The 23,005-nt window shown below is 41.5% G+C and overlaps 1 protein-coding gene across 1 annotated transcript in view; it reads right to left on the bottom strand.

Annotated features, from left to right (window-relative positions):
• HCN1 (hyperpolarization activated cyclic nucleotide gated potassium channel 1) overlaps positions 1-9,028 on the bottom strand; it is a 199,179-nt gene extending 190,151 nt beyond the window's left edge. The window contains 2 exon segments of the mRNA XM_018077327.2: positions 8,781-8,800; positions 8,802-9,028. Coding sequence (XP_017932816.1) covers positions 8,781-8,800; positions 8,802-8,927 — 146 coding nt within the window. The 5' untranslated portion in view covers positions 8,928-9,028.
• Between the last annotated feature and the right edge of the window lie 13,977 nt (positions 9,029-23,005).

Below are 23,005 nucleotides of genomic sequence, written 5' to 3'. Positions count from 1 at the left end.
TGCATCCCCATGGTTTTTCAGTCATACTTATATTCCATCTCCTGGGTAGAGTTGTATAGATCTTACTCTATGTATTTAATAAAAGATCAGTATATTTTCCATAACTTTTACATAGAAAAATGTAGAATAATCATTTATTTTTAGGATGTCATGATATATTACCCTAAATTCGCTGCAATCAACATATTGGCATAATGTCAGATCATTTCTGAACCACACAGTGTATTGCTGCAGCCATGCCATAAAGAGAGGTGCTTCTTAGAGGATTTGGTAAATTACTCTAAGATACAACAGAACCAGCTAAGGAAATATCAATATTTCCACACTTTAGTCTGACATGAGAGAAAAAAAACCCTGCAGTCAACCAGAGTGTGATACCTATAGAATTGGAATATTTGATATTGTAAGGGTACATTTTATTTCTGTGGGGCTCTTTATATAGTGGAACTTTAGTGCAAGTGTAAGATTCACTGACTTTCAGACTGAGAATTGGATTAAAAAGAGTAATAACACCTAAAAAAACCCCTCCAGTCATAACAAGTTTTATGTATATAGGCTATTTTAAAGTACATAGTTTAAACAATCAACCAACCAACAGCAACAACAAAAAAAACCTAGCTTTGACAGTGAGCATAAAGAAACCTGTGATTTTGCAGTTAAAAAAAAAATCTTAATAAAAATTTGTAATAAGTATGACATTTTTTAGAGAAAGAAACTTAATCGTAGTCGCATACTAAATTCCAATAATATATCAAATTATTTATTAAATAAAATGCCTCATTAGATAACATATATACATAAACAACAAAGAAGTTAATAAAATAAGATCAAAATCCTATTCTTAGCTATATGATGCAACTTTAGTTGTTGGAATTCCACTGAAAAAATAAAAACAGTTTTTAAGGTTTTGTTGTGTTGGGTTTTTTTTAAGATAGAATGGAAACAGGATGCAGTTCTCTTGTAATGAAATGAACATTTTCTAAAACACAAGTTTATGCTAGACTTATTCCAGCTGCACTATACTACAAAGCAATAAGATTATTGAAAAATACTATGCAGCTTGCCTGAATCTGACTATCATCAGATTAAAAGATATTAGCAGAGATTTTATAGAAGCTAAATGACAGTGTCCTTGAGGTAGTACTGACATTGACTCCAGCTGATACAGTTTTTGGTCATTAACATACCTTACTATGTGTCTAGAATGAGCTCTCCAATAATTAGAGCTGAATACACTATGATTTTTAAAATTAAATCATGCCTCTGGGAAAGAATCAGGGAATAGACAGCTAAACGACTTTCAAGCAATTAACAAGAACTGTACTGTCAGGTTAAAAATTAAACATTGCAAAGTAGGTTAAAAGTTTCCTCTCTCAAAAAAAATGTATATTGACATAGAAAACAGCTCTCAGGCATGCTGTTGAGTCAAAGCAGAGGTGGGAATAGATATCTCTTACTTGCAATCAAGTGAAGTAAATTTCTCTACAAATTTTCATACTCTACCCTTTTCTCTAAAAATAGTATTTTGCCTTCTTATACCTTTAATCTGAACCTCTCATAAAAAGATGACAAAGTTTAATTAAATATTACAATGTCACTAATCTTAGATAGGTAGGCAGAAATGCAGAGCTAAAGACCCATACATTTTAAGTGACCTCTGAATTTATATCTCTCTATTTCTGCTGCTCCAGGCTGAACAATCAGAAACCGAGACACTCAAATTTTAACCTGACTACATAACAAACAAAAAAAAAAAAAAAAAAAAAAAAAAAAAAAAAAAAAAAAAAAACAAACAAAAAAACAAAACAAAACAAAACCCAAAACCAAACAAAAAAAAGCTTTAGGAACTTATCAAATGCTATGCATCTTTCATTTATCTGTGTAGTCACCAAACCCCCCAAACCAAATCCTAAACACACACCTTTATTCACCTTTATTTACTCTTTCATGCTTTTACACAGCATTCCAATTCACAGTTTCTTTCATATACCCAAGTCCACGAAAATCAAGATAAAGAAAAACTTCTACTGACTCAATTATAAGAATTGCTTATTTTGCTGAGCTAATAAATAAAGTCCCAGAACGCAGTCAAAAATATGTAGCTGTGCTAAAATAATCAATTGGAATAAGGGAATCGGTACTTTTTCCCCATAGGCCCAAGCATGATGATGATCTTATGAGATCTGATTTTTGATTATGTGTGTGTGTGTGTGTGTGTGTGTGTATGTGTATCATATTTAACAAGAACTTTTTTCTCACTGCAGTCAAGCAAAAAAATCAGAAAACTGAAGATGAAGTCTCACGATATTGATCCAGGTTAAAGATTCTAATATAACTACCCCAGAACATCATCTTTTAGATTTCCCACGCGAATTCTGTAACATTTTGGATTTATTTTATTTTGTTGTGGTTGCTTTTTAAACATATCTCAAAATCATGATGGAACATATTTGCCTTTATTTAGACTGTGAAAAGGTGAACTTTGTAAAATTAAGCATCTTGCAGAAAAGACATGTACTCGTGTACTTATTTATAGGTGATCTTCAAAATGCCCCAAGTTAAATTAAAAGTAACTCAGTGAACTGAGGAATTATTTGAGTTACACTTGTTCAGCTCTTTCTCTGCTTTAAACTTTATTCAATGTGCAAGTAAGTAACATGACCAAAGTGTGAAAGAAGAGGCAGTCAATAGACTGATATTCTAGGACTAGAATTAACATAATGAAAATTGGCAAATGTTTAACACATAAGTGAGCTCAAACTAGGCCTTAGTATCCTACATTATCTAGAGACAGAAGGATGTCTTATCAGTAAAATGAATCACTTTCCTTGAACAAACAAAGGCGTAATCCATTCCACATGCCCTAGAGGCAAATGGCTGCTGCATCAACCTCAGGTGGACTCCACTGGCTTCCTTTACCAGCTCTTGAAGAAAATTTCAAAGGGGAAAAGAATGCAAAAGAATACAAAATACATCTCTGCATATACGTTTTCTCTCACACATGCTTACAACTGTTGCAAAAGGAAATGCCAGTAGCTAGTTTTAGTCAACTAGATTTCATAACAAACAAATCGGCGATAACCAAAGACATTATTATTCAATATGAAAAATAATAGGAACTGGAGATGAAAAACAACCTAATGAATTTCTGGCCTATATTCCACATCAAAGCATTTTCAATAGAATATTTCGTTGCTTGTTTTTGGTCCTGCTTTCTAAACATCTAACTTAGGTATTTGTTGCTGCAATTTCACTCCATTACTTCTATGCAATTTCCTTCCTCTTTGTAACATCCATTTATGTAGTTGAGGACCATTACCATATTTCTCTTCAGCCTGCCTTTATAGGCGTTGCATTTTACATGGTAACTATAATTAAGCTTAATATATAACTTAATGTCAGAAGTAATTTTAGACATTATAAATGCATTATTTAGATTAATGCTACATTTTTGTCATTTTATGTTTTGGGGCATTTATCTAAGTAAAGTACAAAAATTGTTGGAATGCAGCAAATAAAAAGCCAAGCACTATTAATAATCCTTTTTGTACTAAACAGTTCTCCATAGGGAGACACATACAATGAGTGAACGTTCAAGTAATAGTAGTTTAAGTGTATAAAATTTTTCTTTACTAGAACTAGAAATTATAGTCACCACGACAGTATTTGAAAATGATACATGAAAGAGCCCTAGCCAAAACTGTGCTATTTTTTTAATTGTTTGTGCAAGGAATGTACAGTATACAGTATAATTAAAAATCAATGATTATCAGTTTATTAGCAAATAATTCAAAAATGCCAATACTGCAGAACAATCTCAGGACAAATCCTGAGTAGTAAGAATTAAATGACTACCTTAGGAATCCAAAATTATAGACATTTCATACTCCTGCACTACCAGTGACATAATGTATGCATTAAAACCCACACTAATTTGTATCCAATCTATTTAATATAAACTAACATGATTTATATACTTCATTTTGCATACATATATCTCTATCAATTACATTTAAGTATGATATAATACATTGTCCTCACTGCATATAGTATTACCTTCCAACTCTACTGCTCTATGTAAACCTAAGCATGTAACAGCTCACGAAAAGATAAATCTCATTAGCTTCAAAAGAGACATTAGAGACGTGACAAAAGAAAAGGACAAAGTGCTTACCCTAAGCTTCTTAAAATGCAAATGCTAGGTATAACACGCAGAGTGAAGACTGGGCCCGAAGAAGAATAGGTTTTAAACCAATGCACAAACTTTAGAATATGATTGTGAGCTACACAGTCTACCAAGTTAGGGTGATTACTGGTGGTCAGACAGGTCCAAAGGATAGGTGAAAATGAAAAAGAAAATTGATTCATAAAGTAAATGTAAGTTCAAATGTTAAAAAAACCCCAAAACTATAATTTAAAGAACCAAACCAAACAAACAAACAAAGCCAAACAAACAAAACCACATGAGGTGCACTAATACATGGTAATTGCGACTTACAGTTTGGCATACACTTACTTGAAAATTTAAGCTGTACATATGGAGGACAACATGGATGGGTTGCATAAAACTGCAGAATATAACAATGTTTTTTAATAGCAACAGATGCAAAAATAGTCTTTGGTAACTAGCTAGACATACACATGCAAACATTACTGTGTCTTTCACCCTGATTAAAACCTATTGAAACCTGGCATTAAATTACTCAAAAGGTATTACTAACAGAGCTTTCTATAACTTATAAAGATTTATATGATAAACCTCAAGCATTTACATGATCCCTCAAATCTGTATACAAAAAGATTTTGAAACTGGGATGACATACAAGCTAAAATAAATATTGTATACCTTTAGTATTCACAGTGCTCTGAAATTTTCTGTTCTAGTTTTGGAATTAACTCTGCTTTTTTTTTTTTTTAATGCTATCATTAAAATAAGGCTTTGAGTTTCTTGGACATATGTAAAGTTACCCCAAGATAAAATGTTGATAGTTTTATCTTAATTGCTGCAGATCAGTTCATACTTTGTATTCATGTACACTTGAAAAAAGACCTTCAGCACTGCCTCCACTACTACTCTGACAGACACCACCACAACACAGTCTTACTTCACTTCATCTTGAAGCCAATTATAATTTTTGTCCCCAATTGCAGACAAAGGCTGCTATCAAACATCAAGCTGAATACCGTAACCATCAGAGTGTGAAGGCTACACTTAGGCATACACATATTATTTCCACTCAGTCTGTCTCGTACATTGCTATTTCTGGTCAAGAGATACCACTCCGGTAGTAATTCTGCTTTCTTTACAGATTGCTGTCTACAGATGCTGTTGCAGAAATGGTGATAAACTCAAGATTTCCATGACAGTGGGAGCTTCTCCGCGTACCCACAGGCCGGGAGGGATGGAGACAATACAGGGCTGGATTAACAGCCCAGGCACATGCAAGCAAGCCCTCTGAGCATTAAAGAAACTCCTGACATGCCAAAGGACACTGAATAATTAATTATTTGAAAAGTCAGCTACGTACATTTCCATTAACACCAAAAGGCCGTAACACATAAAAGTCACCAAATGCCCATTTCACCACAACCCTGCTATGAAACAAGTGAAATGTGTGGTAGCAGGAAAACCGTGTGCAGTTGCTCCCATCTCCTGCTGGCTTTGTGCTGCTTTCACCTGGTGGCTGCAAGGCCACAGGGCTGGACCAGTGATCCCTCCTGCGGGCTCGTTCTTCCACACATGAGAACAGATGGACGGAGGCACTCAGCATCTTACAGAACGCACTCAGAACTTCAGTAAACTCTGACTGATAAATTTATTTTTGTGAGTCATGCAATTACACAGACTTGTTGTCCAAGTTCAGAGACACAGCAACCACAGTTGCAAGGAGATAAACGGAGGTCTTGTGCTGGGTTTGATGTGCATTAGGTGCTTGGTTTACACAACAGCTTCCAAATTACACATTAACCTCAGAAGCCTAGAAAAAGACGACCAGGAACAAAATGGTCCCCTTACGGAAAAATTATGTAATACTTATTGAATTTAATACTCCAAGGGTGTATCTGCCTGATGAAGAGACAATTCTTCCCTGAAACGTAGGCAGGATGGAGAGCCATAAAACTAAAGACAAAGTCCTACAAGGATGGAGGTAACCAATTCACAGAGCACCAAATTTAGAGACACAGCTTCCACACTTTGTTCATACCAAAAAAAAGGAGAAGATGGTGCAGGGATGCTGCCCACTTCTCCAAACGTCACAACAAAATACTGCTTGGTGTAGGAAAATATACTATTTTTATTTTTAAAAAAAGAGAATTAGGTAAACAGATATAGCCAAATGCATCAAACTCTTCAAGGAAATGCACACAAGCATCCAGAACTAGGAGGAAAAAAAATCCAAAACAAGTGCGCAGGAGCCTTTACTAGAATTTTCTCACATTTTACATGGTTAACCCAATATTCTCCTAAGTGTGTCTATACTTTAAGTTTACTGGGATGTCTGTTCTCATATGTGCCACAAACACCCTAATAATAGCTGCATTTACAAACGCAGTCTACATCTTCTCACTTGGATACCATAAAATATTCAGCTTTCTACCTTTTCTTTGTTACTTGGGTAGAAAATCTAGTTCTTTCCCCTGATGGTATCAACATCAACACAGTGACACTGGAATACCCCTGCTTCTTTCCATGTTTTAAGGTTGGTCTACACACTAGCATTAAATTGTTACAAAGTAACATGCAAAACAGAAATTAAGACCACTCCATCGTACATACACATTTATTCTGGTACAGAGATACTGCTAGGAGGCACTTACTAGCATTGTCATAATTGCCAAATAAGAAGGTGAATACACTATATAGGGCAACTCCTCACACATTTCACACTGCCACCCAAAAAGAATTGTATCATTATACAGTAGCAAGTATTTTAGGAGAAAAGAAACAAAAACATCTCATATTCCTCACCAAGATGGTCCTACTAGCTAAAAAACTGGGTCTGGAGCAGGCCACACCATCCAAAAACGAATGAAAGACTATGAACTTTATTTAAAAACCAAATAGTTCCATTCTAAAAAACAAATAAAAACATCATTAAATCACCAGAAAATACAGTTGATTCAAGACTATTCAAACAACAGTCCTGAAACGGATGCAGAGTTGTTTACTCCTATCGAAAAAAATAGGCAAACATATGCTACAATCTCTAAATCTTCCCACTGGAAGAATTAGGACAGAATTAGAAGATATTTCTGTAACAAAACACTTATTTCACACAATAGCTTAAAAAGTTACATGCTGCAAAATATGACAAATAAGTTCCTATCGCACAAAACGTTGTCTGGGTGTGCAACTCGTTTAGAAACAGAGCTTACAACAAAACAAGGGAAATTACTCACAAGAAAAAACTCATTCATCTTAACAGAATTCTCATATGAATAAAGTTACTCATGCACACACACGGGTAAGTAAGAGGCTATCAGACCCTCCTAATCCCCTATGCATTCTACCACAGCAGCAGATGTGACCTGCTATGTCCCTCTCTGGCTGGTAGAAAGGACGTGGGTGGGTGAGTGGCTCTCTCCCCCCTTAAATGCACCTGCTAGTGCAGCTGAGCTGGCATGAAAGGGGGGAAAAGGTACTTCAGGAAAAGAACAAGTGCAGTTTATTGCCCTCTGGGAACCAGGAAGACAAGCAGGGACTTGAAGCATAATTCCAAGTCATAACAGTGCTGCCACGCTCCTTCACTCCTGCAGTTGTACTGCTCTCGGGCTCAACTGCAAGGTGCTAACACGGCACACTGCATAACACCTCACTCCAAATAGTCCCACAGAAACTTGAACTTTGAAAGTATTTCCTTCTGTTTCCACTGGAAGCATGTTCTATTTAGCCCAGTGTTTCTTAGAAGATCCGTGTAACTATTGAACATTCTGGATTTTCCTTTATTAAACATGGTCTCCAGTGCAATTCACTTATCATATAGACGTAGGTTGTTCAATGCAAGCTGTTGATTAAATTCGCTTAATGACACCAATAGTTCCTCGGCAAATATCACAGAGAACGTTACATTTACAAAGGCATACAGCCAGCTGGCATGGAGAATGCAATTAAACAATCCTACACTTAAAAATGTAATTCTAAAGGGAATATAACTTTTTGGGAAATTATCTGCCCTGCTTTCTGTATGACTGTTCCCATCCTACATTCATTCAGCTTACTATAAAAGCAATGCTAATTTGGCATCACATTTACCTGCCTCCCTACGAAAACACAGTTTCCCACACATCACCTGGATGAACTTATTTTACTCTGATTGATTTAACTCTGATTGAGATGCGCTTCCCTCACGCAACCCCTGGAACAAGTGTTTATGCCCGGTGCTCAGGGAAGGGCAGCCGCGTGCAGACACCCAGGGATTTTATTGATGCTGATGCAGCTGTGTAACCCCCTGGCGAGCTCTCACACTCTAGGGCAGAGCCGTGCCCGACGGACCGCGGTCCCGCGGGGCGGACAGACCGGCAGGGCAGGACAGAGGGCCATGAAGCTCTCCATCCTTCCTCAGGGGCTGCGGGCGGCGCCCCGGCGGGCGCGGGGCCTGCGGGGCCGTCCCGGGTGCAGCACTCTGGAGAGCGCCGGGCCGGGCCGAGACCGCGGCCGTCCCAGCACGGGTCGCAGCCCCTGCCCCACCGCCCGTCCGGCGGCCCGCCGAAGTCGCGCCGGACGAGGTGCGAGGCGGCGGGGCCACCCCGCTCCCGCCCGCCGTGAGCCCCGCGCTCACCTGAAGTCGCTGTAGGGGTGGAATGATCCAGAACCCCGCAGTTTTAACCCTTTCCTGCTCCTTCTCGACCGCCTTCTGGCTCCCGAACATGCGGAGGGAGAATTTGTTGACCCCCGGCTGCAGCATGGAGGTGAACTGCCGCTGCATGAAGCCGTACTGCCGCCGGGGTCCCTCGGCATCTCGAAGCCACCACGGCTCCTCGCCCCCGCCTCCGGTCCACTTTGAAGCACACGAGTTGCCATGCTCCTTCACGCCGCCGCTGCCGGGGCTGCTCTGGGCTTTCTCCGCCGGAGCGCCTGCTTGGCTGGGAAGGAGTTAGCGCTGCCAATCGTCCCCGGCTGCCGGCGGAGGAGCTGCGCTTCAGCCTCCATGCTGCGGGGGGGCGCGCCCCAGCCGCGGGAGAGCGCGAGGAAGCCTCGTCGCCGCCCGGTGCCCTTCAGCGGCGCGGCTGGGCTCGGCCGCCCTTGGGCTGGAGTGGGTTGGGCTGGACTGGACTGGGCTGGGGCTGGGCTGGGGCGGGCTGGGCTGGGCTGGGCTGGGCTGAGCTCCGCGCCGCCCGGCAGCAGCAGCGCCGCCGGCCCGAGCGCGCTCCGCGCAGGGCGGGCACCGCCGCCCCGTGCCCGCCCCCTGCCGGCGGCCGCGCCGTCCGCCCGCCTGACATTGAGAGCCCCGCCGAGTCCTTGAGGGGCCCGCGGCGCCCGCGGCGGGGAGGGAGGGCAGGGGAGGAGCCGGCAGCCTGTGGGGGAGGGAGAGGAGGAGGGGGGAACCTCTGCCGGCCCTGACTGCGCCTTGCACGGAAAGGCAGGAGCGCGCGTGGGTGGATGCTTCACCTTGGGCGAAGCAAGGGGCGAGGAGTGGGGTGGGAGCCTGCACAGCCCCAGCGGGCTGAGAGTGATGCGGTGGGGACGTTCCGCGGGCTCTCCTGTCCCTTGGGAAACCTGCGTTGCTCCTCAGGGAGCAGGCAAATTGGGAGAGGGCAAAAGGTAGGGGTCTGCCTGGCCCCGGGGTCGAGTGGCGGCGCTGGAGGTCACAGAGGCTTTTTCGGTTCGTTTGCTAACAGTGCAGTGTGTGCCCAACGCAAGGGAGCATCTCTGGGATGTAAGTGAGGAGGGAAGGCCAGGTATTGAGTGGCATTCGTTTTCATAAACAAAACACATCACTCCGGTTAGACACTCCTGCCAAGCGGCTTTTCCTTGTCCCTGAGTCTTAATGCTGACTGAAAACACGGGGCCGAGCCATGAGTGCAGGGACACGCAACATGTGAGATGCTGCGAGCACGGCTGGAGCACACAGGGATGCAATTCCCACCGGGAGGGCTGTGCTGCCACAGGCACCTGCCTGTCTTCCTGAAATGCGTGAAATGGCAGGGGTACCCGACTGCGAAGACAACCATTTCACATATGCCAAGAGGTGGTTTGGACTTACTTTTTGTGTCAACAGGAAACTGGAATCCACTTCCAGTTCGTGCCATCTGACATTTAAGTATGTAAGTTACAGTTTAGAAGCCTCTAGGAGGCAGAGGAAAGCTGTTGGTCAGAAAGGAAACAGAAGGTAGTTGTAGCTCCCAATACTCTACATACACTCTAAGAAAATAGAATGTGCATTGTCTTTGGTGTGGCTACACATGTTGTCCTAACAATTGGGGATTGTATTTGGGGAGTGTGGGGTGAGGTAGGAGCTGAGAGAACATTTCTGCCAGTGGTAAGCAGCTGTTTACAAACCATGAGTGAGGAGGAGGGCCTTGATCTTTGCTCAGAAAAATGCAAGATGCTGATATTTACCCCTAAATATGTGTGTTTGGTTGGGTTGCAGAATGATGGAGAATCAATATCTTGTTATCACAGGAGCTATAGTACTGTGTGTACCTGCAAAAGCATAAAGATATATTAGAGCATAGACATGTAGGTCCTGTGCTTTCATTTGAAATAGGTTTGACATAAGTTTGTTTTTCACACATTATCAACACACTTTTCATTTTGCACATTGAAAGTATAGTAGAAAAGAATTGGTAAAGTCTCACAATCTTGACTGTGGTATTTTCAATGATATTTTTCACATCATTTTACATACTTTGTCCTTTACACAACAGATGCTTAAACCTAAGAGAGAAACAGATGTGCAAATCTGCACACCACAGTGCAGATCAGGTGCATTGGGGAGCTGTATTTCAAAATGGGATCTGAGGACTTTCCTTGGCAATTCCAGCTCTAACAGAATGTTTATGCCTAGTGCACTCAAACACACAAGGTTCTGATGATGTTAATGTCTTTAGAGTGGAAGATGTTAACATCATGCAAGAGTGGAAGAAGATGGCTAGTATAGATGCACCAGGATGGATTACTGGAGGCTGAGCAGTGACCAGCATAGGAAGGAATATGCTCGCAGCGTGATTGGTTGAGGACTGGCATACATAAACCTTCCCCATCTGGAGTGATACTTTTCTGTAGGATTTTATCCTAAAACAGTCAAGAGTGTGTGCGCAGCTGCTAATGGCTCATGCACAGCTGCTGACAGACAAAAACCTCTTAGTGTTTTATCCCCAGATGATGTCCGCCTCCTTCCCTCATCCAATGTCTGTCACCAAATGATAATTAAAAAGTAAGAAATTGTTACTGTTTTGCAGCTTTCTGAAAGAATTAACTCACATGATATTTGACAGAAGCCTGTAAAGGCAAGGGATGAAAAGGCTAATGCACACAGTGCTTTTCCACGTACTCACACAGTTTACTGCATCAGCAACAGTGGAACTGACACTTTCCACGTCATATAAACATTGAAACCTTAGAGTTTTTCCCTCCTCTTCACATCTTGTTTCAGAGGACTTTTGCATGCAGTCCTTGACCTGAATGATCTCTAGGAGAGCAACAACTAGTCCTGAACGGGGAAAAAATAGAACTGTAATGGAGTAAATCAGAACACTGAAATGGAGACATTTACAGCTGCAATAAGCAGATTCTGACGTACATTGCTTTAATTGGAGAAGTGGAGATTGAACTAATGGTGATGGTCCTTCATTCATGAATGAAAAAAATTGTGCACAGCAAGAACATCTTATTTCTTCTTTTATGAAATTTGTTTTCACTTGTATTTAATGTCTCATTTGTCAGAGTTTATCCTGCATGAACTGTAGACCTACCAGAATGACCAACCCTGCCTGGCTTCCCCTCTTTTTTCCCGCTCCAGCTGGTAAATGAGCCTACCAGGAATGGAGCCCTGCTAGACCTGCTGTTCACAAACAGAGAGGGGCTGGTGGGAGATGTGGTGGTTGGAGGCCATCTGGGGCACAGTAACCATGAAATAATAGAGTTTTCAATGCTCAGGGACACAAAGAGGGCCATCAATAAAACTTCTACCCTGGACTTCCAGAGGGCAGATTTTGACCTGCTCAGCAGACTGGTTCAGAGGGTACCTTGGGAAACAGCCCTTGAAAACAAAGGGGTCCAGGAGGGATGGACATGCTTCAAGAAGCAAGTCTTGAACACACAGGAGCAGGCTGTCCCAGTGTGCTGAAAGGCAAGCCAGCAGGGAAGACAACTGACCTGACTGAAAAGGGAGATTTTGAAGGAGATTAGGGGAAAAAAGAGAGCTTACGGACTATGGAAAAAAGGACTGGCTACTCGTGAAGAGTTTAGGAATGTAATTAGGTTATATAGAAAGAAAAGTAGAGAGACAAAGGCACAATTTGAACTCAATCTTGCCACTTCTGTTAAGGATAACAAGAAGTGCTTCTACAGATATATCAATAGCAAAAGGAGGGGCAAGGAAAACTTCCATTCTTCATTGGACATGGGGGGGAACATAGTCATCAAAGATGAGGAAAAAGCTGAGGTATTTAACACCTTCTTTGCCTCAGTTTTCAACAGTAAGACAGGTTGTCCTCAGGGCAACTGGCCTCTGGAGCTGATAGACAGAGATAAGAAGCTGAATAGCCCCCCTGTAATCCAGAAGGAAACAGTTAGTGGCCTGCTGAGCCACTTGGATCTTCACAAGTCTATGGGACCAGATGGGATCCGCTCAAGGGTAATGAGGGAACCAGCAGAAAAGCTCACCAAGCCACTCTCCATCATTTTCCAACAGTCCTGGCTCACTGGGGAGGTCCCAGATGATTGGAAGTTAGTGAATGTCACGCCAATCCACAAAAAGGACCAGAAGCAGGACTCGGGAAACTACAGGCCCATCAGCCTGACCTCAGTGCCTGGCAAGGTTATGGAGAAAATCATCCTAAGCAAGATCACACAGCACGTACAGGATGGACAAGGAATCAGACCCAGCCAGCACAGACTTAGGAAGGGTGTTGGGAGAATAGAGATCGTGTGTGAACAATTCCCCTTGCATTTCTATAGGCCTTACCTTGGCATGGCTGCGTGCAGACAGTAAAAGAACTGTGTAGCTAATATGGCTTCAGCCTTTGAAGTTAGGACAAAGAAGGCTTCCTGCCAAGGTTAAGGTGGAGTTTCAAGAGGGTGAACATATGCCCTTTGCTCATATGGACACTTTTTGTGGTCCAATTAGCAGTGGACAACAAAATATATTTCTCTTATGTATCCAGTGCTGTGTGAAGAAGAATCACGCGTCCAGGTGTAGCAGCAGTATATAATGAGTGTTCTTCTTGTAATAAACCGACATTTTGCCGACCAAATTGGCCTGTGAGCAATCTGTTCCGTGCCCCTCCACCAATAGAAGGGCAGGTCCCATCTGACCAACCTGATCTTCTTTTATGATCAGGCGACCCACCTTGTGGATGGCAGGAAGGCGGCAGATGTAGTCTATCAGGACTTCAGCAAGGCCTTTGACACCGTCTCCCACAGCATTCTCCTGGAAAAGCTGACAGCCCACAGCTTGGACAGGGGCACTCTGTGCTGGGTTAGGAACTGGCTGGAGAGCTGGGCCCAGAGAGTGGTGGTGAACAGTGCTGCATCCAGTTGGCAGCCGGTCACTAGTGGTGTCCCCCAGGGATCAGTGTTGGGCCCAGTCCTATTTAATATCTTTATTGATGATTTAGATGAGGGAATCAAGTGTACCATTAGCAAAATTACAGATGACACCAAACTGGGGGGGGGGAGTGTTGATCAGCTGGAAGGCAGGACAGCTCTGCAGAGGGACCTGGACAGACTGGAGAGTTGGGCTGATTCCAACAGGATGAGCTTAACAAAGCCAGGTGCCAGGTCCTGCACTTTGGCCACAACAACCCCATGCAGTGCTACAGGCTGGGCACAGAGTGGCTGGAGAGCAGCCAGGCAGAGAGGGAGCTAGGGGTGCTGATTGACAGGAAGCTGAACATGAGCCAGCAGTGTGCCCAGGTGGCCAAGATGGCCAATGGCATCCTGGCCTGGATCAGGAACAGTGTGGCCAGCAGGACCAGGGAAGTGATTCTTCCCCTGTACTCAGTGCTGGTGAGGCCACACCTGGAGTGCTGTGTCCAGTTCTGGGCCCCTCAGTTCAGGAAGGACATTGAGATGCTGGAGCAGGTCCAGAGAAGAGCAACAAGGCTGGTGAAGGGACTCCAGCACAAGTTCTGTGAGGAGAGGCTGAGGGAGCTGGGGTTGTTTAGCCTGGAGAACAGGAGGCTCAAGGAAGACCTCATCACTCTCTACAACTCCCTGAAAGGAGGTTGTCGCCAGGTGGGGGTTGGTCTCTTCTCCCAGGCAACTATCAGTAAGACAAGAGGGTACAGTCTTAAGCTCTGCCAGGGGAGGTTCAGGTTAGATATTAGGAAGAAATTTTTTACAGAGAGAGTAATCAGGCATTGGAATGGGCTGCCTAGGGAAGTGGTGGATTCATCATCCATGTAGGTTTTTAAGATGAGACTGGATGTGGCACTTAGTGCCATGGTCTAGTAACAACAGTGGTGTTTGATCAAGGGTTGGACTTGATGATCTCAGAGGTCTTTTCCAACCTGGTTCATTCTATGATTCTGTGATTCTTTCTACAGTAGAAGAGTCTGGAAATATTCTATTTCATTTGTGGCATGTAGTGGTTTGAGACTTGAAATTGATTTCCAGATTCCCCACAAATTTGTTCAAGAATGGGAGAAGTTTTCAGACAGACACAACTCAGTATGGGGGAAGGGAATTATATTAAAATTACTAACATAATAAATATTATAATACATATATACATATATATACATATAATATGTATATATATGTAAGTGTGAAAACTATAACTAAAGACACTTAAACTAAAGAATAAATAAATACACAGCATTAACACAATTTCTACCAGCCCTGGACCCTCCCACATCAGTTCAGGAGAGTTTTCAGGGTGATAGTTAAAGTCTCTCTCTCTCTCAGTCAGGGTTTTGGGGGTCGGGCTGCACTCCCACCAACTGTTCGACCTCCATTGAGCAGCTGCTCCTGGGCTTCCAGGAAACTCTTGTCTCACCAGGTCTTCACCACAGCCAAGTGTGGTGGGGGGAAACAGTTTTCCTTCTGAAGTTATAAAATGGTAAATCCCCAGGGGATGGTGACCGTTGGAGTTTGAGCCAATAAGTGCTTCTGCAAAATATAAATATATCACAAGCAGAACGGAAGAGAAGGTAGTAGTAGTTGTTGTTAAAAGGTGACCATGTTATAGAGCCACGAGGAAAAGGGGCAGAAGCCCCTGGGGGGCTCTGAGCCCCCCCAGCCCTGGCTGGGGGCTACAGGAACTTGGAGCAGTGTTAAGCTGGACTATGTGTCTATTGCTGAGCTGGGGGATGTTTCTCCACTGTGAGCTGCAGCAAGAAATACTGAAAAGCAGCGGCAGAACAGCAGTGGACAGAGAAAGTGGCAGAGAGCCAGAAGAGATAAGACCAAGCAGCAACAACAGGCATACAGCAACACAGAGAGAACTCCTGGAAGGAGAGAGAGAAAGAGAAAGAGAGCCGGGAGCAGAAGTAAGCTGTACAGACAGAGACAGAGTTTTGGGGTAAGAACTGAACCAAAAGACCCCAAACCCCTCTGAGACCTCCTAGAGAGAGAAGGATGATGGACTTTTAGTCTTGGAATGCTACAGCACTGCAGAAAGGAGCTGAAAAGCTCGGAGAAGGAATGTGGGGGGGGGGTGCGGGGGGTCCCCCGCTGCTTGAGACAGAGCACGGAGCTCTGCAAAGGGGGCTTGAATCCCCTGAAGATACAGACCATCACGAAGGCTTCTGTACTTCGTTGATATAACCATGGTGACGTGACGTTTGTCCGGGTGAACGCAGCCCACGGAAGAGAAGACCCTCGCTTGGAGACGATGGGCCAGGGGGCTTGGATACCCCCTTGTGTGTACTGGCAGAGATCCAGCTACAGCTGCTACATGAAGTGAGATAGGCTGCTGCCCTGAAGACACTGCTGCTCTGAGAGTGGAAAGGATCTTTTCCTTCTTCCCTCCTGGACTTTTATTTGGAGGGGAGAAGAGATTTGATCCATTGTAAATACTTTTATGTCATGGTAGAGATAGTTAAGATTGTATTTAATGTATTGTAGTATTTATTTTGTACAGTCATTGTAATATATAATCCCTTTTGCCCATTTTGAGTCTTGTGTGGTGTCTAGAAAGCCCATCTCACATGGGGCTGAGATGTGGGAGGGAGTTTGAACTAGGAAATTGGATTTTGGGGCTCTCAAACCATGACACCAAGGAATTAAAGCTTTCGAGACTTTTTTCCTGTCCCGTGCAATTCCTCCTGAGGGGTAAGGTTCAAAGACTCCTCCACACTGGATCCATTCTTCCCCCCCACGTCGCAGGATATTTCTAGGTTTTGCTCAATCTTTTATATACTCCGAAATTTTATTAGAGTCTCTTCCCAGTAAAACCTGCTCAGTTTAGCTCTATGCCATATTCCAGGCCCACTCTGCTCTGTGCTGTGCATTGCTGTTGCCACTTCCTTGCAGGGATGGCCCCGGGCCACCGCCACCGCACCGGCATCACGGCTGCCTCTCTAGCCCGTCCCGGGCTACTCTGTGGCTGCTGCAGGGACAGCCAGCTCCTCACCACTCTGCCCCCGTGGTGGGGGAAGGCGGTGAGGCCAGCTGGAAAGCTCCTGGCGAGTTTCTCTCTTGCTCCAGTGCCGTGGGGACCCAGCTCCAGCCCCGGCTGGCTGCTCGGGGCTGTGGGGGGGGAAACGGCAAAAAACTCCCACAGCCCTGGATGGGCCAGGGCAGCGGGGGCCCAGGGGCTCCCCCAGATTCGGTGGGGGGGCTCCTCTTTGCACTTACATGGCTGCCTGATTTTCCAGCTATGCCAACAGCTTCCCTTCTGGTTTGTGTAATGTGCTAATTTTGAAAAAGCGAATTACAACTTCTGATTGGCTCTGTATCAGAAGAGCCACTTTGAAATTAACCATTTCTAGCCCCAGGGGCTGGGCAGTTCAGACCACCACATGGCATTGTATAGATCTGGCATAGGTTTATTACGCCAAAATGCTGTACAGTTTAAGAGAACTTTCATTACATGTAACACATATAATTCTCCCCATGCTTCTCAAACACAGCAAATGTATAAACCACACAGGTACATATCTTTTGGTAAAATTGATATTTTAATTATTTTTATCAAATATCAGATTTTTATAATTTTATTTCTGTATAGAAGAAATTTGTGCATATTTGACTGCTATTCATCCTAAGTATTTTTGTGGCTCAAGTGGCCACAAACTAAGCATCTTGCAATTTTCAGTAGTAATCCTGAGACTGCTAGGATGAGAAAGCATTTTCATAATCTGTAGTTTTTCTGTGAGAGAAAGAATTCTTCTCCAGGTCAAAAAAACTAACATTGTTTTCCGCCAGTTGAGGAAATTTCAGGAAATCAACCTCTCCTGAGGCCAAACATATTAGTTTAAATGAGAGAATTTTTGTTCACTTAAAGAGAAATAATGGAGCATTATGTGTGTGAATAGTCTATGTCCTAGAGTAATCAATCACTACCAAAAATTTAGTAGGCTGATTTATTTGTCGGTATTAACTTGTTTTGTTTACTTACTGGACTTCATCAGAGTACTATAACATCATTAATTCCAGTACTTTATATGAATCTCTAACTGTAATACTAATGTATACCTCAAAATTAATTTCCTTCTCTTCTGCCATAGTAAATTTTTATACCTGTAGTAAATGCAGTCCTGCTTCTCTTATTTTCTCATTTTGATATAATCTGAACATACCCACAACAGCTCAACAGCTGAAACGAAAAAAATAACAACCTGTGTATTGAAGCATATGTATTTGTTCAGTGGAGAAACTGGGGCACAGAGAAGTAACAAGACTTCTATGAGACAACCCTGTAAGACACACCTGACTGCAGAACAAACATATTGTCTATCAAGTTAAAGTTTCTAAAGTTCCATTTCCATGCCCTATGAGATTTGTTTTAGATTCTTTCTCAACAAAAGTTCACCATCAAGTCAAACGCTAAAATAGGATTAGCAAGGAAGGAAAATAATGTTTATATTAACGTTTATATGACAGTCTCTGCCAGCTTAATTAAGGATTGATCCAGGTTTGTAATATATGCTCTTCTCCATGTATGGTCACTTGAAACTTGCAATAAAATAATTTTGATTTGATCCTACCCTACTTATGTTACTTTCCATGAATATTCAGTCATACATACTTACGGGAAAGAAATATTTTCTAATAGATTTTATATTAATATTACCTAGTATTTGTGAAGCATATTTACATTATTATTCTATTAGTTTGAAGAACTATGGTTTGACACTACAAAGATGTAGACATTTCTGAATAATTTTGATATCAAACATGATGCGTGTTTAATACAAAGCCTAATCCCGTGAAGACTTCTAAAATTAGTGTACGCCAGTGGGAAGGGTCACATGATACTATTAAGAGTACTAAATACTATACCAGGCAGCAGATATATTCAGTATTCTTGCATCCCTTCTCTGTAATATGAGAAAAAGATACATTTTCTCTAAAAATGTCTGGAGTGCCACTTGACATTAACAATAGCTTTTTCCTCCTGTTGTGTAGTGTTCCTACATAATTGCATAATCAATCCACAAAGCCAAGTTCTTGTGATTTAAAAATCTCTTCCTTCCAGAAGTTCCAGAACCAAATAAATAAGTGCTTTTTAAAATTTGTATATTTCAACAATGTGTGAATAGCAGCGTAAAACAGAATGACCTTACTGATGCCTTCCAGTACCTGAAGGGAGCCTACAAGGAAGATGGAGAGAGACTTTTTACAAGACTGTGTACTGACAGTACAAGGGGCAATGACTTCAAACTGAAAGAGAGTAGGTTTAGGTTAGATATTAGGAAGAAATTCTTTACTGCGAGGGTGGTGAGGCACTGAAACAGGTTGCCCAGAGAAGTTGTACATATCTCATCCCTAGGAAATGTTGAAGGCCAGGCTGGATGGAGCTGTGAGAAACCTGGTCTGGTGCAAGGTGCCCCTGCCCACAGAAGGGATGTTGGAACTGGATGATCTTTAAGGTCCTGTTCAACCCAAAACATGCTATGATTTTATGACATACAAGACTGCCTTTTAAATTAGCATCTTTCCATGATCCTGATTTTTTAGAACTTAACTATCTTTTCCACCTATTCCTCCTAACTTTGCTCATGTTATCCAAATTGTTAGGGTGCTTTTAGAGATAGCTGGAAAGTGCCGTCTTATTGACTTAATTCATTAGTTAACATTTAGAGTTGTCAGTTTTAATCCTGCAAGCTAAATTGCTTGACTTAGTTTAAGTACTTACAATCTATCAGTTCACCATCATATTTTAATGGATATAGATACTAGTGATAAGCAATATGCCTAAGTTGTGTCTTCTATTCAGTTCCTTATACAGCACAATGTTTTGCAGGACTAATAACTGTCTTCAGTGTAATATTCATTAAGTTGAATATACTGCTTTTGAAAAGTTTCTTGGAATCTTGAAGATATAACTTGGAATTCTTGAAGATATAACCTAAAATCTTGAAAGCTGAGGGTTTCTAGCTGCTTTCAAAAAAAGAAGGCCTGCCCCAGTTGTTTCTAAGTTGTAGGCAGATCTTCAAGTTATTGAAAATCAAGGAATTTTTCAAGTATTAAGCCAGCAATGGGGAAGAAAAACCAAAATTGAAGACTTTCAAAACAATTCTTTAAATCTACACTGCTATTTACAACTTTCCAGAATAGATTTTTAAAATTCTAAAGGTGGAGAAGTATTTGTATTTTAATGAGTACTTTGGGAAAAGCAGTGTCAAGGTATAAATCTTTTCAGAGTTGATTTAAATCTTCAGTTTTACTAGCAAATACAAAGTCCAGAGAAGACCAGAGATTGTACCAGCTCTACTGTCTTCAAGATACCTATATATGCAGTAATTTCAGGGATACTTTGTATTACTCGTAACTGGCTGTGCTGGCAGTAGGCGAATTTCAGTTACTGGCAAGTGCAATGATAAGAACACACAGGACTATTCCTTGTTGATTGCACTGCCTCTGAAATGCAGTCTAAATGGTGACATTGAACACACTGCTCCTGAAGGATTGTCCCAGTTTTTGCTGTCAGACTTTCTGTTCCCCAGTTCACATGGGCAGCTTTCTTGAAGCTAAAGGCATCTCTCCTGCATAGGAGGGGACTAAGCTTTCACAGCTGGCAGAAGCAAACATTACAAAATGCACAGCTGAACAAACGTAACATCTTGAATTGCCATAAATACTTGGAGGCAAGAACTGCTACAGCAGACAAAACACCGGCTGTTTAGGTTTCAAAGCAAGTTCCCATACTCTTTGATTTCTCCAACTTGGAGAATTAGTGATTATAAAGAAGTTCCACCTCTAAGAAGATTTTTTTCTTCTTTCAAGTTATGATATCAATACATAAGGAAATGGTAACTGCCTTATTACAGGCTTAGTGTCCTTTTATTAAAGAGAAACATAAATAACAAATCATTGGTAACAACAATGGAAAATAAAAGATGGCTTTTCTTTCCCTAGGACACTCCTGAGAGAAAATACATATGACCTTATATACACACCCTAAAATTGGATGGTTGGATTGCTGATGGGAAGCGGGACTACAGCAGCTGGTGAGACACCAGTATGACTAGTAGATGTAGTTGAGAGGGGGCATGGATAGCCTTTGTGCTGCTCTGTAAATGAACTATCAGAGATGAGTTCCATGCCTATGGAAGCCTGACATGCAAGACTCCATAGAATTATAAGGGACCTTGTGTGTCTGTAGCAAGTTCATGTCCTCTGAAGAAGTAAGACTGACTAGAAAACCCAACCTTTATTAACTGAATGATGTAAGTCACTCACTTCCCAGGGCTGTCACAGTGGAAGCATTAGGAGCACAAAGCATAAGGAGGCCTTAACCACTAACACCCAAGCCATCTCAGTTTAATGCTGGCAGTAATTATCAATTTTCTTATAACCAAAGTGTTGCTGAACTAGCAATGGCAACTGTAAAAGATTAAGGCACTGCAAACATTCCTTCTAAGTGAGATCAGAAAAAGATAGGAAGACTTTGTTATTTTAAAACAAAAGTATGTGGAAAAAAATGCATAAAAGTTTTAACTTTTTGGAAAGTATATACATAATAGGTATCCTCAACAGTAAAGTAAGGTAACTTAAAGCTTCAGTTAACAAAGGCATTTTCAATATTTATTTCCTATAGCCTTTTTTCATTCATATATACATATTCTTTTATTTAAGAATTATTTTTTTAAAATGACTGTATTCTCTCATGTGACTTTTGGTTCCAGTAAAAATTACTGCTAAAGACTGCTTTGTATAGAAGTTAGATAAACACAAACACTTAGGGATGGAATTGCCAGACAACCATTCATCTTTATACCTCTGCGTATGCAGGAGATGTTTGTTTGACAGACAGAACAGTGGAGATCATGGTACATTTCTAAGTTTTTTTGGTCATCTGTTTGAGTGATGGAAGAACTGGACTCAAAGATTAACCAGAAAAAAAACAGACTACATGGTCAATCTTTCTAAAGCTTTTAGTTTATTTTAGCAAAACTCAGAGGATGCGATTGGGGGGGTTTTGTGGGTTTTGTTTGTTTGGGTGTTTGTTTTGTTGGGGTTTTTGTGGGTAGGGGTTTTTTTGGAGGGAAATGAGAGGACAGATCTTCAACACTGAACAATCTCCATTTGAAAATAAGATGATGCAAGAGAGAGAAAGGGGGAAATAAGAAAGAATTCGTATTTGCCTTTAAAACTTACCTGAAAAATTGTGGATCTTATTTAGGAACTAAAATTCTTTATCAGAACTATCAGATAAATTTAAGCAACAGTGGAAGCAAGATATTATAAAAAGAATGAAAAATTGTAAATGTCTTCAGAGAAATAGGGATAGCAGTCTGGGCAAGATGTGATCTTTCAAAGTGATACTACTTGACATAAAAGAAGCATAAGCTGAAGGCAAAGAATATCCTCAAAGACCTACAAAGCGGGTAAGAAAATGTCATGTGGAGCAATCACAGATAACCATAGGAAATGGATATCTGGCACTTTATTAATAGAAAGTTCTCCTATCTTACTTGTTTGTAATGGCATTCAAAAGCACAACAGTCTTCTCTGATAGTAATGCTCAACAGGTGGTAGATGATGTTGATATTAGATGTTAGAAAGTCATCTCATTTCATTTGGTATGAAAGACTGGAATTTCAGAGTATAATATGGCAAGCTGGAAAGTCAAATCTGTTAAGTAGAAGAGTGTAATACAACCGGAAACTAGGTAGTAGTAACAATAAAAAAGAGATCTGGAAAGCTCTGTGTCTAAAACTTGTTTTTCTTAACTGCTTGAATAACATTCTTTATACACTAAGTGACAAATTGCAAAGAGTATGAATCATTTTGCTTCTGACCTATAAAGCCCTAAACTTAAAGGGGAGGGGTTATCTCACCTTTTTTCTTGTCTTTAAAAAGTACAGCCTTTCTGGCAGGGACTATAATAGATTCTTCTTGTGCTGCTCTCATTTTGTGTCCACAAAAGAGTGAGCTTTTATTCTAGTATAATTACAAAACTGATGAAGTCGAATAGTTTTAATCAAATGATAATCCCAGCACTTTTGGCATCTTGTAGGTGATCTACTAGTTCGTTCTCTGCATGTCACTTGTGTGAAGAATCACTTCCTGGTTAACATTCTGTAAGTTAGTGTTTTGGTAGATTTTAATTTTGAAATCTGTATTTTTGGCAACCTAGGTACCTTTGTAATCTATCTTCATTCATAGTGGCTATTCACTAAACATTCTTTTAGTTATCTGCTGCTAATACTGCTGTATTGGAGTGCT

The sequence above is a fragment of the Manacus vitellinus genome, unplaced genomic scaffold, assembly GCF_001715985.3.
Source record: "Manacus vitellinus isolate BGI_N305 unplaced genomic scaffold, ASM171598v3 scaffold_36_pilon, whole genome shotgun sequence".
NCBI lineage: Eukaryota > Metazoa > Chordata > Aves > Passeriformes > Pipridae > Manacus > Manacus vitellinus.
This window is presented reverse-complemented; position numbering and strand designations above follow the sequence as displayed.